Genomic DNA, 17,384 nt, shown 5'->3' on the forward strand with positions numbered 1-17,384 from the left:
TCCCCACCTGCGGTGTCCCTGAGGCTTGAAGCGCGCCCAAAGTTTAATAGCGACGCGTCTCCTGAACTTTTTCTTTTTGCGACGTGTTTGTATCTAACTCTTCGACTTCTTTTCATCACGATACCCAATCCAAGCGCATCTTTTAATTATCGTTCACTATGAGTACCGAAACCATCCTTATCCTCGGAGGATCCTTTGCAGGCATCAGCGCTGCGCACTACGCCCTCAAGCATGTTCTTCCACAATTACCCAAGAAGGACGGAGTTACATACAATGTCACGCTCGTCAACCCCTCCAAAGACCTCTGGTGGCGCATCGCAGCTCCTCGGGAGAGTGTCTCCAAACAAATGATGCCTTCGGAGAAGACCTTCTATCCCATCGAGCCTGCGTTCACTTATGCGTTTCCCAAGTTCAAGTTCATCCAAGGAACTGCGACAAATGTCGACCCCACCGGCCAAACTGTCTGCGTGGAAACCGCGTCTGGCGAGCAGCAAAACGTGGAATACGCTGCGCTTGTCATCGCGACTGGTTTCACTACACCAAGCCCGCTCTTCACACAGGCAACCGACCGCGAAGCATTGGAGAAGGTTCATACCGCCTTCCAGGAGGGCCTGAAGAGCGCAAAGACAGTAGTCATCGGTGGAGGCGGCCCAGTCGGTGTCGAGACCGCTGGAGAGGTTGCAGAGATTCTGAACGGCAGACCGGGTTTCATGGCATCCGCGCCCAAGAACCCAAAGGCAAAGGTTACGCTCATCTGCGGAGACAAGAAACTCTTGCCTCTGCTGCGTCCAGCCATTGGTCAGACCGCTGAGCAATTCCTGAAGCGTCTCGGATGCGATGTTACCTACAACACGAGGGTCGTTGGATCCACCAAGGCGGGCGAAGAAGAAGGCGCAAAGACGAGGGTGGAACTCAGCAATGGCGAAACAGTCGAAGCGGATATCTACATCGATGCGACCGGCTCACGGCCGAACACTGGCTTCCTTCCGAAGGAGTGGCTCGATACCCGCAACCGCGTCGCATGCAACGACAAGACCCTCCGCGTCGAACACGAATCCGCCGGTCCCCGTGTCTACGTCGTCGGCGATGCAGGCTCTTACACTCGCGGAGGCGTCATGGACATGTACGACGCTGTACCTGCGGCCATGACAAACCTCAAGAACGATCTGCTTGCCCACCTGACTGGGGAGCCGCACAAGGGCGATCGTCACTACACGGCGAACCTGAAGGAGCAACAGATTTGCCCCATCGGCACCCAGAAGGGTGTTGGTGCGTTCAATGGCTTCAGGGTACCCAGTCAGATGGTGTGGATGATCAAGGGAAGAGACTACATGATCAGCCAACTTGCCGAGGGCACATTGAGAGGCGATCAGTTCAAGAAGGAAGGCAAATGGACGCCTGTCCAACAGGCTGGTAAGGCTGGTCTCAGCTCAGGATAGGCGGCGAGCAGACTTTACACGTCGATTGAGAGCATCGGATATACTAGTATCGGTTTGTTTGTCGCGTCGCGTTCATAGCGGATCGGAATACCCTTGAGGCGTAGCGCGTAGGTCACATAGTTATAATGTTATGTGAAGTCAGATTGCTTGCTCTTCTTACAGCTAACACATTTGACTTGATACGTGACGATGGGGTTGTGATCTCCATGCCCCACCCATTTAAGCTTAACTCTAGCGCATCATAGCTCTGAGCTCCAAAATTTCCCAGCGCCGACATACTCTAACAATCCGCGCCTCGAACATCGCACCCGATCCAAGCGCGTATCGATTTCCAGTATATTCGCCATGGCAGCCGCAACCCAGCCCTCGCCAGCCCTCACGTTCCCTCGCCCGATCTTCGCTGCCGTCTCCCCGCACCCGTTCCTGCAGGCGCATCTTTCCGCAGAGAAGAAGAAGCCCATACGCGCAAATGGCCGTACCGCAAACGAGTTCCGCACACCAGGCATCAACACTGGAAGTCTCACCCACTGCAATGGCAGTGCAGTCGTGCGACTGGGCAACACAAGCGTCGTCTGCGGCGTGCGCGCAGAAATCTTGAAAGAGGAAGACATCCCGGGCACCTTTGAGTATCCCAGGCAAACTGCCGGGCAGGATGCGGAAGACGAGGAAGACAACGGCGAAGAATTAGAAGAATTGAGGTTACTGGTCCCGAACGTGGAACTATCTACAGGCAGCACACCCTCCCACATCCCTGGCAACGCGCCATCTACGTACGCGCAAACGCTCATAACCCGCATACGTTCTCTCCTCAACTCGACACGACTTCTCCGCGCTTCAGATCTCCGCATACTATACAAGCCATCCACGAACCCCGAAGACCCAGACGCAGAAGCGGAGACACAACTGAAAGGATACTGGGTTCTCTATCTAGATGTATTCTTCATCAGCATCGACGGTAACGCATTCGATGCGGCGTGGATATCCATACTCGCTGCGCTTCGCGACACACTCCTACCACACGCATACTACGACGAGGAGTACGAGGGAATACTTTGCTCAGACGAACCCAAGGAGGCGCATCGCCTTCAGTTACGCGGTCTACCGATACCTAGCACATTTGCAGTGTTCGAGGGCAGGAGAGAAGAGGAGGATGAAGAAGTAGACTTTGTGCTCAGCGATCCTGATGCGTTTGAGGAAGGTGTGTGTAGAGAGACTGTTAGTGTGATGGTGGATTGTGCAGGCGGAAAAAAGGGCACGAAGGACTTGGTTATCAGGAGGATAGAGAAGAGCGGTGGGGGCGTTGTCGGAAAGGAGATGATGGCAGGTCTGATCAAGAGAAGCATCGATCGGTGGGGCGCTGTTGAGAGTGTGCTGAGTGGGAAGGCTTGAGTGAGCTGGTACGCACGCGATTCTCACTCAAGCTTGCGGCGAACTCAGCAATCTTCATCCGCCCCCTATGCGGTATTAGAACGGCACCAATGAAGTTCATCTCGGTACCTGACTGAAGGAATAGAAGAGTAAACGTTGGCATGCCCAAGGGACGTTGTTGCACCTCCGACACCTCTTCAGCCTACTTAGTCAAGGCGTAAGCGATCGTCCAAAGCGAAGGACGACCTTGTTATCGATCGTTTGGTAGCCAGCCACTTTGCGAATGTAAAGCAAAAGCATACGCAGACAGGATGGGTACGCCAGCCTGCTCAGGTAGTTACGAGGCGCGTACGTCACGCAAAGACCCCATCGTCGCTCCAGAATCTTGATTTCTGCCTTCTATGAATCTCCTAGCTCTTCATTCTGCATACACGAGTCTCTTAACCGCTCGACAATTCTAGATGCGACTCGTCACTTCTCACCTAAGTCAACGCCCAAGATTGCGTAACCTGTCAGAACCAACGAACAAAATCGTCCCCCTGAGGAATCAAACGCTCCGCTGTTCCACCGGAACCTTGTTTCGTTTGTCCGCGGCACGCTGCCGCTCTGGTGTACCGGTCGCTACGTCCCGTGGAGGCTCAATAACCGTAGTACGCCTACACGCCTGTATACTAACACAAGCGCGCGACGTATGCAGCGCCTAGAAGGAGCCTCTAGAGCATGTTGAACCATACGTAATCCACAGACCTTCGTTACGCGCCCTCTGTATCCAGGCTTCATCCATGAAGCTGTACAGGGAAGATTTGTGCGCATATAGCCACTCCTTCTACTCGGAGTAGATGCAGACACTACGATATCTCCACTTATGCAAATCGTGACAACGGTGATCTTTTCCAACTCCACATCTGAGCAGTAACCTGCAGTATGTCATTCAAGTGTGGTCTAGACCACGAGTTCCCTCGCACAAGTCCTGTGCGTTTCATGAAGAGTGGGGATGGCAATTTCTTTATCGATACGAGCCGCCGTGCCACGAGCTGTCGTTGAGACGTCAGGTACCAAACTAATCAGCAGTGCAGCTACACTCCGGCTACTGTTAACTTGTTGAACGGCGGCCGCTCTTCTACCGGTCGGAGGATTCTGCCAGGTACGCTGCAGGAACGCGTGTGCTGTAGAATTAGCCTTGGGAGAGGACTTTTGCCTGCTAAACTTGACTTGGAGGTCATCATAAAATTGTGATTCGACGCCACGCACATGTTGTGTTCGGGGACAGAGCGTCAGCTCGGACTGTGGCATGCTGCAGCGTGATGACCCGTGGACGAGTTTAGAAAGATCACGTGTGACCCTTTATCGATTCTGTTTCTAGACACAGGACATGACAGCTCGTCAAGATTACCGTTGCCCTGGATCGTGTCCTCATCGACAGCAAGCGGTCCTTGCGAAGATCTCGTTTCCAGGTACCGGGGCGATCCTCTGAGTGACTCCCGTCGCGGCCCAGCGGCAAACACTTTCAGCTCCACATAGTGTGGGTTCGGTGGAAGAAAAGAGCATGTCTGCCGGATTGTCCTCCTTATCGGAGCCCTTGCATCGAGGCCTAAAAAGAAACATGTGCAGCAAATGGAAGCGCGCGCGGACATTAATCTTAGGCAGGGGGAGTCAGCACCGTTTGAAGATCAGCCACCTGGGCCTCGCGTGCGACGATCGTGACGCTAAGCGCCCCGAACGCCGCCAGGAACGGAATCTGTCTTTCTGTCCTATCGATACGTCAGCCGTCTTCCAGACTCTGGCAAAAAACAACGGGAGTCGCGCGAACTGCATGTTGGTATGTTTCAGATAGCGGCGGCGCGCTGCAAGCCTCGCTGCAGACTAGAGGGAGTTGGGCATCGTCACCACGTATTCCTGCGACTCGCGGCATAGGACTCTCTCATCCTACCCCTGACACCCGCGCCGCCGCCTTCGAACTGCGCGCGGCTCCCCTGGCTCAGATCTCCACCCGGAAACAACTACGCACCTACGCGAATCTAGTCACATCAGTCAAACTTTTGGATGCCTCAGCTAATCTCGTCCTAGAATGGGGCGCCTCAAGCGTGGGCTGGCCGCCCCCATGGCTGCATGTAATTCCCGATGCATGTGGGCGTCCCTGGATATATTATCTAGTAGCCTGCCCACCAGTTTCCTGTTCTTATCGCTGTCTTCACATCGCTCTCTCTTTGGGTTCCGGTGGAATACCATTCTTTCATTTTTTTGACTCTTTACACACTCCTTTTGAAATCAAGAGCCTACAGAGTCTGTGACTCGGTCCTTTCATTTTCACACAGCTCACTCTTTTCGCTGTCTTGCGACTCATACAAGATTTCCACATTCCCCAAACCCACAACCAAGCCAACATGCGTTTCGATATCGTCTCCCTCACGGCTGGCTTTGCCGCCACTGCCTCCGCTCAATGCGTTGGCAACTACTTCAGCTTCTACAACCGCGCCGGCAATGCCATGAGCTACCAGCGCCTCGACCCCGGTCTATTCCCCGGAACCGAGAGCCCCCATCTCCACTCCTTCGACGGAGGAAACGGACTCTCCAAGTCCATGGGCTTTGCGGACACCCAGGCCTCTGATTGCACCACTGCCCGTATCAAGACCGACAAGTCCTTGTACTGGCGCCCCACCCTGTTCTTCACCAACGGAACCAAGCTCTACCGCGTACCCGAGCTAGCCACCAAGATCTACTACAAGTACGGCGATGGCAACAACTGGGCGAACGTCACTGCCTACCCAGAGGACTTCAACATGATCGCTGGTAGCCCTCTCAAGCGCTCCGACGGCGACAACCCCGCGGGTGTTCGCTGGGGCTGCCACGAGCCCGACGGTAGCTCCACGGCCATCTTCGCCAACGGCTTCCCCAAAGGTTTCAGCACCTGCAAATACGGCTTCGCTTCCGAAGTCACCTTCCCTTCGTGCTGGAACGGCGAGAAGATGGACCCCAAGAACCCCAACGCGCACATGGCCTACCCCAACGGCAACGCTGGTGTTGGTATCGAGAACTGCCCTACGACCCACAGGGCTGCGCGCTTCCCTACCCTCTTCATCGAGTACTGGTGGGACGTTACCAAGTTCACCTTCGGTCCCGATGAGGCTCCCTGGGTCCTGTCCAACGGTGACCCAACTGGTTACGGGTTCCACGGTGACTTTGTAAGTCCTCTTTTACCCTTCTTGACTTCTTTTTCTAACAAGATAACAGATGAACGGATGGGAAGCCGGTGTCCTCGAAAAGGCCGTTAGCGAGAACGACGGTTGCAAGTGCGGTTGCGGCTGTGGACAAGAAGAGATGGAGCAGTGCTTTGGCTCTGCCAACGTCAACAAGGATAGCGATGAGTCCTGGAAGAGCTGCTCTGCTATGGAGGCATACGGTGGTGATGACGGAAGCGTTCTCGACGCTCTCCCAGGATGCAACCCCATCCAGTCAGGCCCTGCTTCTGCTACCTCAGCAACCGGCGCCGGGTGCACTGCTGCTGCTGTCCCTGCCGGTAACAGCACCACTGCTTACTCCGCTATCATGACCCCCACTGGTGTTGCTGCCAATTCTTCCGGATACGCCGCTGCATCTTCTGCTGCTTACTCTGCGGCCGTACCCAACGTCTCCTCTGCAGTATCTTCTGCTACCGCTCTCCCCCTTAGCTCGTACTCAGCATACAGCGCTGTGCTTCCAGACAAGCAAATCAACACAGCAACTGGTGGTTACAACGCCCCACAGCCTACCCCGATGGTACCATCTGAGGTTGCAGATGCGACTACCTGCGCCAGCGCACCTATCGTCACCGAGACAGTCAAGCAGACGGTTACTATTACCGTTGACGGAAACAGTGCTAAGAGCACTGGCTCTTACGGCTCATACTAAGCCATGTTTTGGCGAAATGCAACTTCTGAGCGTTGTGAAAACATTCGAACAAAAATCCAGATCGTATAGCTTTACGTTCCTTGTACATATTTCTGCCGCTTTTTAGGCAAACAAAGAGACATAGAGGATGGATAGATTTCCTCAACCAATCGTTTATCAAAGATACTTCTTATATGCCATGAATCCTTTCGACACACGTGTGATGGATGAGTGGATTAGAGCGGGCAAAGTAGCAGGCGGAATGTTGGACAGAATCGGCGCTCATCGTGACCGACCGCCGTCTTGAAATTACCGATATCCACTTATCGACCCCACCAATGTACACACCCACACACCCAAAGTCCGTCGCGACAAGACTCGAAGCTCGAGCGCGAAGCCTGGAAGATCGCCGTTTTGACGTTCCATATTGAACCGAGAGTGACGTAGGTAGTGTGAGATACCACATGCTTACCACATCAAGCTAGTAAAGTTGGTAACAACCCTGGAAGGGTAAAGACCTCGGGAGGGGAATGTGGAGCCGAAACGTCAAAGACAGCGGGGATTCTCGCTGTAAAGTTCATGTGTTCCAGCGTTCGTTGCTGTCCATCAATCTTACCGGGACTAAATGGCAAGTCCTCAGCAGTATCCAGTTGTCATTATAGGGGGAGGCCCTGTCGGCCTCTCTTCCTCGATCCTATTGTCCCTTCGCAACATTCCACATGTACTTTTCGAGCGTCACCTTAGCACTTCGATCCACCCCAAAGCATGCGGCCTAAACCAACGGACCGGCGAGATATTCCGTCAGATGGGAGTGGAGCAGGAGATTATTGCCAATGCAGCACCTCCGAACACATGTTCCAAGACGGCGTGGTTCACTTCCCTGGGACCGACTGGTACCAAGATAGTCTCGCGCGACGCATGGGGTGGTGGGAAACATGCCGACGAGTATAGGACAGCAAGTCCTAGTCGCTATCTCACGTTGCCACAAATACGCCTCGAGCCCATTCTCTCACGAAAGGCCAAGCAGTTGAATCCGAGCGGTGTGCAATATGGTGCCGAAGTTACCGACATCGTGGAGAAGAAGGACTACGTGGAGTTACGGATCGAATTCCGTGACAAATCTAGACCTAGCGAGACTATACGGGCTTCGTATGTTATTGCAGCTGATGGCGGGCGTTTGGTGACAAACAAACTTGGTATTGAACTGCATGGAGAGAAGAACATAGTCGACATGGTCACTGCACACATTCGAGCACCAATATCCCTCAAACATCCCGAACCAGAAGCGTTTATAACTTGGTTCATCAATCCGGAGATGGGCGGAAGTATTGGAACTGGCTATATGTACCACCTTGGCCCATACCCCAACAATCCCGACACAGAAGAGTGGATGTTTGCATGCGGCATCCTCCCGGACGACCCCGTCCGATTCGATAACGACGCAATGATTAGTCGATTAAAGAAGAGCATAAACATCCCAGACTTAGAAGTTGAAGTCATGAGTTTGAGTCACTGGTCTGTCAACGCTATCTCAGCTGAGCAGTATCGCAGTATAAACGGCCGCACTTTCCTTGTTGGTGATGCGGCGCATCGTCTACCGCCATGGGGTGCTCTCGGACTCAACACGGGTATTCAAGATGCTAACAACTTGGTTTGGAAGCTAGCTTTGATGCTCCAGGGCAAACTTGGGAACGGCGACTTTCTGGACACATACGATGAAGAACGCCGCCCGGTTGGAGAAAGAGTAGCGCAATCGAGCCTGGTTAATATGCGCAGTCACAGCTTGATCATGGACAGGGCATTGGGTATCAGCAAAGACTCTTCAGTCGAAGAGAACAAGAGAGCCATTCAAGTCCTGCTTGACAAAAGCCATCCAGGCTATGCTCAGATGCATGCGGATGTGCAGAGAGCGCAAGAGGCCCTCGATACAGAGTTCAAGGCACCAGGGGCAGAAATAGGCTGGTTTTATCCAACTGCTGATATCGACAACGAGGGGCGGGATAACTTTCACGGTGGCCAAGTGGACGAGAATGGGAAGCTGAAGGTCACCGAATACCACCCCTCGACCATCCCTGGGCATCACTTTCCCCACATTTGGCTGAAGAAGGGAGATGATGTCGTTTCGTCCCTCGATCTTTTGTGCTTGGACCGTTTCGTTCTCTTTACGGCAGACCCTATTACTTGGAGCCAGGCTGGAAATGAGCTAATCAATGTTGTTGCTATTGACGGTAGGGAATTAGAAGATGTTGATGGGAAATGGGATCAGCTTTCAGAGGTAGGAGGTAATGGAGTCGTTCTAGTAAGACCAGATGGTATTGTGGCCTGGAGAAGCAAGTCAGGTGGGGAGGCCAATGTAAATAGACTGCATGCAGTTGTTGCGCAGATTCTGCGAAAGTAGTCCGATATAGAGAAAATGCTTGCCTAGCATCGACATCCCGACCTGACCTCATAGACCAAGTAGAAGGTACTGTGCGAGTTGGCGTGTGATTTCGCTCAGATCAGCGATGCAGCGTCCAATCTTCTTAATTTCGTACCTAGCGAATGCGTGTTCGTATGCACTTCTTGCAAGTCGCGTTCTCAGCTAGAATCTGAACAGTCATCCACATGTTACGTACAAGCTACAGGCTCGCCGCCGATGCGATACTGAGGTAGACGGGCCAACGAGCCCCCACCACCCAACAACAGCACCCAAGAGTGTTATATCAAGTAGAGTATAAGACCGCCGGCTAGAGGAGATAAAGGGGACCTAAAAAAATCGTCAACAGCATCTTCCTCAATTTATGAGTTCAATCGGCTCAAATTGGTCATCTGGGGGCTGTCCGCGCAAAAAGATACCCAAAGCCTGGGGAAAAGGCAAAAATGTTCGATGCGCTCTTGCGAGCGCCGATGATGACTCATCGGAGGTTTGAACTCCGGACCTTCAGTGTCCTAACTGGCGTTTGACGGCCGTTGTTAGACTGACGTGATAACCAACTACACCAACGAGCCTTGCTTGATGAAATGAGGTCAAAAAGCGCAGAATATATCCCCAAAACAGCGTCGTCGTAGCTGTTGCGTGGCTCGAAAGAGGCGACCAAAGGTGGGGTTGGAAGGTAGAAAAATGTTGGGCGCCAACTCATTTCGGTAACTAAGACCACGTATCAGACAAGACCCTCTGCTGCTAGCGTGACAGGCTTGGTTCCTCGATTTCACTCATTCGCTTGCCCTTCGTAATGATTGATCCTGAGATCGAGGTACATTTGGATGTGCAAGTCAAATGATATGGTGGTTCTGATGCGCAGACATTGATGACTTGCAAGTAGGTGCAGCGAGCATGCTTGAATGATGGCGAATTTGTACGTTGGTACTGGGCGATCCAGTAGCATCTGTCGCATTGGCTATACTTCGATATGGCTGAGTCGTAAGTCGCGTCGCGATAAGTATCGTCGTAGGTGTACATGGTGCTTAGCGGCGAGGTCCTGAAGTATCTGAGTCAGTTGAAGGTAGGAAAGCAAAGCCTTGAGGATTAGGGCCGTGACTGAACATAATTGGTTTTACGACCAACTTGAATGAGTAGGGGGTACAGGAGTTGAATGCCTTATCCAAGCGATTGCTTGTGGTTGAGTGCGAATTCTACGCGTATGCTCTCGAGGTACTCGCGCAGGAACGCGCATGCCGCATTCGTCGGTGGTATAGCGCAGGTACGAAGACATGATTCCCTGGCATGACCGGGTCGCGTTGCGCCAACGTGTAAATAGTGATAATGGTACAGTTAGAGGTTGGGCATAGTCGGGTGGTGTGAGGTTAGGTTAAAGAAAATTCAGCAGACGTAGACAGCAGTTGCGACTATAGTGACGGTGAACGGTGATTTCCTCATTGAGCGCGTCTGCGCGCAGCCGACGCGAGATGGAAGGAGTCACCCAAACAACACACGCACCTAACAGCCATTGGTCGGCATTCGTCCTCCGGAACCAACTGATCCAAAAATAAAAAGAATCTCTGTCGAACGTCACGTTGTCTCTAGATGCAAATCTTTCCCTGCAAAGATCGCATCAAACGTATACGCGGCATCGCTTCGCCGGCACAGCGTTGTCCAGTTCGGCAGCGAAGCGAACCCCCCAGCATCACACCAGCCACACGCAGCCGTTGACCCACTCGGATCGCTCCACCACAACCATCCGTGCCAGGATAAACGGCAGCTCGACATGCGATTCGACCAAATGTGTCATCCGAAGTGTGGCTAGTGAGGGGCGAATCTGCGGGTGCGCGACCTCATAACCGGCTGTCAGGACCCTGATCTGCATGCCATTCTACCAAGAGCAGTAACGAGACCGGTGGGCTGTGTGGACGATCTCTTGATCAATCGCCACACTGCGACGACTTTGCTTGCTCCAACGAATTATGGACGTCGACGGCATGCGACAATGTACATGGGTGTGAACAGTCAAAAAGTATGGCCACCGCTGCCGCTGGGCACTGGTTTCCTGACTGTTCGTACTATTGTTGCCAGACATGAAGCGCTGACGCATCATTGCGAACATTGACTCTCCGCTATTTGCGATTTATTATTACTGCTTTCTTTACCACACTCGCTCGTTCGCGCATACATGCATTCGCTAAGAGGATGGAATTGGCTGGTCTTGGGGAATGTGGTGGGTTTGGTGTACGGCGCTGCAGTGCCGGTCATCACACCCGCACCAAGACCAGATGTTCGATCGCTACAACATAGACAGGATCCTGATGCGTAAGAGTCCTTGATGTACATAAAATTTGACTGCACTGACATTGACAATAGCATCGAGATCTTGCAAGTGCTTATTACTGCACTACCACTTTCGCTAAGACAGATCGCTGCGACAAACATACCCGCTGTCTCGAGCATACTCTGGGAGGAATTCCTCGACGACAACCGACCGCAATGGTTCGAAGAGCTGCCATACGACATACAATCCTACTTCATACAAGAGTTCGGGCCTGCGACGGCAGCACCACCTGCGAGCGAAGCATTGCCAACTGATGTCACCGCATCACCAACGGCATTACCCACAGAGACAGCTTCAAATACCGACTCATCGATATCTGAGTCATTATCGAATAGCGCAGTGCCATCCTCTGCGATATCAGCATCCGAAAGTTTGAGCACGATTCCCACGTCTACGGCATCTTCGAGCAGTGCCTCGAGCGAAACCACCAGTTCGGCATCCTCCTCTAGGTCTTCTTCTGAGCTTTCGACCACACTAGCGACCTCATCGTCATTGTCATCGTCGTCTTCGGAGACTACCGTCTCAACATCTGCGTCCTCTCCCGCAAGTCCATCTGCGACTTTAGATCCAACCGCAGATCCTGTGGCACCCGCTTCAAGCGACGCTGGCCTGACTAGACGCGAGAAGATCGGACTTGGTGTGGGCGTGCCACTAGCAGTACTCGCACTTGCCGCATTACTACTCGTATGCTGCTTTGTTTTGCGCCGAAAGAGAAGGAGATCCATCGAAGGCAGCCAACCTCCGTCATCTCCGGGCTTCATTCCCCGCTTCTCGTTCCAGGACCGAGGACTGGGCGGTGAGAACTTCGAACATAGGCGACCTTTAAATCCCGCGTCACACCAGACGAGCCGTTTCGTTGAAGATATGAATTGGGAAGATGATGGCTATGATCCGGCTCCTATGTCTACAGCCTACCATGGCCATCAGATTCCACCGGTTGCAGCACCCACACCGTCTCAGGCAAACAACATTGCGACTGCAGGGACAACACATCCCAATGATGGTAATTCAATGCCAGCAGCTTCAACACCAATGGCAATGCAAGATAATCACACACCTATTCTGGCGCCCGCACTCTACCACAGCCACTCGTCGAATCGTGCCCGCGGTCGACGAACAAGCTATACGAGTCTGCACTCAGTGGCCGAAGTGACCGAACCTGACGAAGAATTGAACGGAGACTCGCCAGTATTAGGTCGCAATAACTCACCACCCAAGACAGGTCCTCGGAGACCCGGTATGTCGGCCTTAGACACGCTCCCCGTCCCTGCCGTGGCGAGCATAAAACGCAAACCCGTTCCCACCAGTCCCATCAGCAGCCCAGCAGCCGAAGCATCACGAGGTCTGCTCCGCCCTTCACTCGCACACAACAGCGCCGACCACAGCGGAAGTAGTTCCTCCGGTCTTGCCGTCTCCAGCTTATCCACCAACTCTGGCCGTGGATACCAATCAGACGATTCCGGACCCATCTCTCCCATCACCCACCAGCAACCCTCTTCGAACCCTTTCGCGGGCGGATATGCATACCTTGAAGACTACGGCCCTGAGTACTCAAACAACGGGTACACTGATCAGGACGATGAGCTTTATGGTGGACACAGAAGCTTCGATCGATACCCAGACCCCAGTTCGTCTCTCAAGAAGAGCAGCAAGACTGAGTGGCCGTTGAGAAATGTCATGGGTGGCGGGCAGAAGAGGACGAGAAGTCCCATGTGGGATCGCGTTTACGAACGCGTATGAGTGCACTCGATGCACGGTGACGATTTCCTTTGTTGTATATACGAGCATTTGCATGCTATGACTTAGCACCGGCGTTTGATTATTACGGGGTAACGAGTGTTGATGATATCCACTCCTTGATGCGAAGATACACAGCGTCTCCGAGCGCATGTTTTTGTTATATTATACCCTCCTTCGCAGTACATACGAGGTTCTGTAGTTAGTGGTCGAGAACAGTTGCTCAATGATATCACAGTCAAACATTACTTTCGATAATGTGCATGGAATAAAACTCGCTAAATGTTCCGAGAGGTCTACAAGATCTCGTGCATGTACAGTCTACTCATCAAAACCTCGGTCCGACACTGCTGACGCGGACCTTCGTCTGTGCTGACCCGTGACTGCGGCCGGGCACACCAGCCAACTCATCGTACTCCACGTCCCGACTATCCTCTTAGTCGTGGAACTTCCTGTTCTCGTTCTCACCGAAGAGCGTGACCCTGATGGATGGCAGGGCCTGGGACTCGAGTAGCTTCAATCGTTCTTGGAAGGTGTTGTTGATGTCGATACGGCCGTTTGTACCAACGATCATGGCACCGCCAGCGCTGTCTGGAGTCAGTCATATCCCATGTTCATAGCGATGCTAGACTTACGATCCCTCTGGCAGCGGGTCGCTCTCATCAATAGTAATGGAGACTTCCTTGCCAATGTTCTTCTTGTACTCGGTCTGCGCCTCCTCGATAGCCTTCTTGGTAAGGTCGTAGTCGGCCTTCCGGACCTTGACCTGCAGCTTGTCCTCGTTGAGCGCATAGGCGCCCTCGACAATCAGGTCCTTCATGACGCTCTGGTACTTCTTCTTGTCCTTTGAAACATCGCCCAGCTTCTTCTCGGCGTTCTCAAACAGGCGGTTGAGCAGCTCCTGGCGGGCGGAGAGGATGCGTAATCGGCTCTTGTTGGAGACGGTGGAGCGGGTGATTTGCTGCGACATGCTGGCCTGCTTGAACTTCTTCTCGTAGGATGAGTCGATCGAGGCCTGTTCCTGGCGCACGAGCTTGGACTTCTCGATGGCAAACTCCTCGTCGGCCTTGAGGCGGATTTCGTTGGCCTTCTCCATGGCTTCCTGGCGGATAAAGGCCGTCATCTTCTTGAGCTCGCCGGCGACCTGCCATGGTGGTGCATGTTAGCTATCGTGTTGACGTAGTTGGCGGGGAGCTTGCCGCGGGCTGAGGCGGGTGGGGAGTTGTACCTGGTCGTCGGAGAGGGCGTGGACTTGCGACATGATGGCGGTATTGTGTGGGGTCCTCTGGGCTACGGGGGAGGGTTATGGGTGCTGGCGTCGAGGTATAGCAGTGACGGAGCTTGGAGGTTGAAGTTCAAGCTTGGGCCCCCAGACACCCAGATGCTGCCCGCGGTTACCCAGGTACGTCGGCAGAGGGATCCATGGCACGACGTCGCAGGTACGCGATGGTAATATTAAACGTGTCACACTATGAATGTAATGGATATATCTCTTCTTCAAACTCCTCGCGTCGTCTCGTTGCTGCTCCTGAGCTCTCTCCTCCTGAGTCCAACTACATCATCAGTCGGCTGATCCCTGCAACCTGCACAGCGTCGGCTAGTCTTCCCCAACCGTCTCGTGCACTTCACCGACTCAGCGTGACGTTTCGCGACTTCCACGTCTGCGCTGTCTATTATCAAGACCACACATCCCCGCCTTCATATTCCCATACGCACAGCATGCGCCCGACGACTAGGTAGCGATACGCGCAGTGCAGCGACGACAGCCGACACGAACCATGGTGGAACTCTCGCCGGGCGCGAGCGTTGCTGTGAGTACCCAGGACGCCATACCACCAGCGGGATAGAGCGCTAACGGACGGACATGCAGCTTGGAGTAATGGTCGGCCTTGCCTCTACCAGCATCCAGAGCGTTGGCCTGACGCTGCAGCGAAAGTCCCATCTCTTGGAGGAAGAGAAGGACGACGACGATGAGAGGCGACCCCCATACAAGCGGCGGAGATGGCAGGCACGCACACCCTTCGCGCATTCGGGGACGATTCACTAACAGATATACAGCTGGGCATGCTCATGTTCGTCGTGGCAAACATCGTCGGCAGTACTATTCAAATCACCACCCTCCCCCTTCCCGTCCTCTCCACCCTGCAGGCATCCGGCCTCGTCTTCAACTCGATATGCGCCTCCATAATCCTCAGCGAACCCTTCACGCGATATTCCTTCGTCGGCACAATGCTCGTTGCGATAGGCGCATTGCTCATCGCCTTGTTCGGTGCCATTGCGGAACCGTCGCATAACCTGGATCAGCTGCTGGCGCTATTGGGACGGAACACCTTCATTGTATGGATGGTCATGACGGGCATAGTGGTTGTCATGCTGGTTATTGCCACTTGGTTACTGCACCGCATGCATCCGCGGACCACTCCTCGGCAACGCCTCGTACGCGGTATTCTCTTCGGGTGCGTCAGTGGCATCCTCTCCGCGCATTCGCTCTTAATCGCAAAGAGCGCTGTCGAACTCCTTGTCCGGACTCTCGTCGACCGCCATAATCAGTTTGACCGCTGGCAGTCGTGGATGATCCTAGTTGGACTGGTTGTGTTCGCTCTGACTCAACTCTACTACATGCATCGCGGACTGAAGTTGGTTAGCACAAGCGTGCTCTACCCCTTGGTCTTCTGCGTGTACAACATTATCGCGATTATAGACGGACTCATCTACTTCGACCAGAACGATCGCCTGTCGAGTCTGCACGCTGGATTGATCGCGCTTGGAACTGTTATTCTGCTTGCGGGAGTTGTCTGCTTGAGCTGGCGACTTGAAGACAACGAGGAAGAGCCCATGTCACCAGTAGCAAGCAAGCACACAGGCAGGGTTCCGATGCCTCACAATGTGCTGGAACCCGGCATCGGCCTTGCGCATGGCCATAGCCACGACGAACCCGACTCACCTCTGGACATCGACGAAGAAGCCCCAGGCGTTCATGGCTATGCCTCGGAGCAAGCCAAACGGAAAGCGGTCGACGAAAGGACACCTCTGTTGGCCCGCGCTCCCACAGGTCCCGCGGTGACACTCGCCAATCCGAAGAAGCGAGCATCGGTAGACGCCGGTGACTTGAAAAGTCCTATACAATCCCGCAGATTGCCGAGGAGACGGAGGATGACCATATCGGAAGAGACAAACGAGATATGGGATGAGCTCAACGACCGAGAGACTCTGCCTTCTCCTGCTCGGCGATCCGTGGATCTAGAACGACGACCAAGATCTGGAACTTTGCCTCCACGAAGGAATGCTGCGCAGTCGGCGTGGCTCAATCAGATGCGTCGACGGTCCTGGTTCGAAGGCTTTGGTAGCCGAGGCAGGAGCGTATCGCAAGGAAAGAAGCCCATGGACAGCTCAACATCACTTCTTGATCATCCCGATCCAGAAGATGGAGATATCTCCGATACAGACATGGACGAAACATCCCGCAGACGACAGACCTGGGGGTACGGCCAAGGGAGCAAAAGCCAAGATAATTTGGGCGACTGGTTCAAGATGAAGTGGTGGCGCAAGAAGTGGAAAGAGGACGAAGACCATGAAGAAGAACGACCTGCATGATATCACTACCGCATCCATTAATTTGAATATACCCAGAATGTATTACCAGAATTCAAGACGCAGTCCTAAGGATTACTACGCAGCGCAATCGTCCCTTTCAAGCAACCAGCATCTCCGCTTTGCGAAAGCCTCCTCGAGTCATAGTCTGAACCCACGTTACTACACTAACTCACATATGCACGACGTCCAGATGGAGTAATCCTTTCCTGACGATAAGCTCACAGCCAATCGCAGATTACACCTCATTGCCCCACCTTGAACCACCCCACTATCCCCAGCTACCTCCAACGTTTCGGGGTCGTCTCGCTCAACACCTGCAGCGCACACTAATAGATGGCCGTGGATAAGATCGGAAAGCTTAGCAGAACGCCCGCCAAATCGGCCATGTGTTTGACGCACGCCAAGCGCCATATGCAGTATCAAAGTCCCAGATATACGCTGCTCTACGCCTATATGGCGGCTGACTGGATGACAGAAGCAGGGGAACTCTGGTTGATCGATTGTAACTTGAGAAGCTGATGACGCCGTAAGTGTTGAAGATTGGGCGATGATAGATAAGGTTGTAGTACATAAGGCCGGTTGTGCCTTCGCGCCTTCCACTTACAGCGTCCTCTATAATACCCCTAGATAACCCGAA

General features: G+C 53.4%; 8 protein-coding genes and 1 non-coding gene across 9 annotated transcripts; 6 read left to right on the forward strand and 3 right to left on the reverse strand.

Moving 5' to 3' along the window:
• Positions 1-158: 158 nt before the first annotated feature.
• J4E93_005872 (uncharacterized protein) lies at positions 159-1,439 on the forward strand (the record flags this gene model as incomplete). The annotated part of the gene is made up of 1 exon (XM_049343791.1): positions 159-1,439. The coding sequence occupies one exon, from the start codon at positions 159-161 to the stop codon at positions 1,437-1,439; it is 1,281 nt and encodes a 426-aa protein (XP_049199024.1).
• A 345-nt stretch (positions 1,440-1,784) lies between these two features.
• J4E93_005873 (uncharacterized protein) lies at positions 1,785-2,828 on the forward strand (the record flags this gene model as incomplete). Its single annotated transcript, XM_049343792.1, has 1 exon — positions 1,785-2,828. One exon carries the CDS (start codon positions 1,785-1,787, stop codon positions 2,826-2,828), a length of 1,044 nt encoding a protein of 347 aa, XP_049199025.1.
• Positions 2,829-5,191: 2,363 nt separating this feature from the next.
• Positions 5,192-6,695, forward strand: J4E93_005874 (uncharacterized protein; the record flags this gene model as incomplete). Its single annotated transcript, XM_049343793.1, has 2 exons — positions 5,192-5,989; positions 6,039-6,695. 2 exons carry the CDS (start codon positions 5,192-5,194, stop codon positions 6,693-6,695), a joined length of 1,455 nt encoding a protein of 484 aa, XP_049199026.1.
• A 604-nt stretch (positions 6,696-7,299) lies between these two features.
• J4E93_005875 (uncharacterized protein) lies at positions 7,300-9,072 on the forward strand (the record flags this gene model as incomplete). The annotated part of the gene is given in 2 exon segments (XM_049343794.1): positions 7,300-7,306; positions 7,325-9,072. 2 exon segments carry the CDS (start codon positions 7,300-7,302, stop codon positions 9,070-9,072), a joined length of 1,755 nt encoding a protein of 584 aa, XP_049199027.1.
• Positions 9,073-9,564: 492 nt separating this feature from the next.
• On the reverse strand, positions 9,565-9,662 carry J4E93_005876. Its single transcript has one exon. It is a non-coding gene; the product is annotated as a tRNA-Val (tRNA).
• Positions 9,663-11,604: 1,942 nt separating this feature from the next.
• Positions 11,605-12,141, reverse strand: J4E93_005877 (uncharacterized protein; the record flags this gene model as incomplete). Its single annotated transcript, XM_049343795.1, has 1 exon — positions 11,605-12,141. One exon carries the CDS (start codon positions 12,139-12,141, stop codon positions 11,605-11,607), a length of 537 nt encoding a protein of 178 aa, XP_049199028.1.
• Positions 12,142-12,448: 307 nt separating this feature from the next.
• On the forward strand, positions 12,449-13,156 carry J4E93_005878 (uncharacterized protein; the record flags this gene model as incomplete). Its single annotated transcript, XM_049343796.1, has 1 exon — positions 12,449-13,156. One exon carries the CDS (start codon positions 12,449-12,451, stop codon positions 13,154-13,156), a length of 708 nt encoding a protein of 235 aa, XP_049199029.1.
• Positions 13,157-13,589: 433 nt separating this feature from the next.
• Positions 13,590-14,414, reverse strand: VMA4 (V-ATPase V1 sector subunit E; the record flags this gene model as incomplete). The annotated part of the gene is made up of 3 exons (XM_049343797.1): positions 13,590-13,740; positions 13,789-14,297; positions 14,382-14,414. 3 exons carry the CDS (start codon positions 14,412-14,414, stop codon positions 13,590-13,592), a joined length of 693 nt encoding a protein of 230 aa, XP_049199030.1.
• Positions 14,415-14,931: 517 nt separating this feature from the next.
• J4E93_005880 (uncharacterized protein) lies at positions 14,932-16,747 on the forward strand (the record flags this gene model as incomplete). The annotated part of the gene is made up of 3 exons (XM_049343798.1): positions 14,932-14,964; positions 15,024-15,161; positions 15,212-16,747. The coding sequence occupies 3 exons, from the start codon at positions 14,932-14,934 to the stop codon at positions 16,745-16,747; spliced, it is 1,707 nt and encodes a 568-aa protein (XP_049199031.1).
• Positions 16,748-17,384: the final 637 nt, after the last annotated feature.

The sequence above is a fragment of the Alternaria ventricosa genome (assembly GCF_023758065.1).
Source record: "Alternaria ventricosa strain BMP 2768 chromosome Unknown scaffold_9, whole genome shotgun sequence".
Classification (NCBI taxonomy): domain Eukaryota; kingdom Fungi; phylum Ascomycota; class Dothideomycetes; order Pleosporales; family Pleosporaceae; genus Alternaria; species Alternaria ventricosa.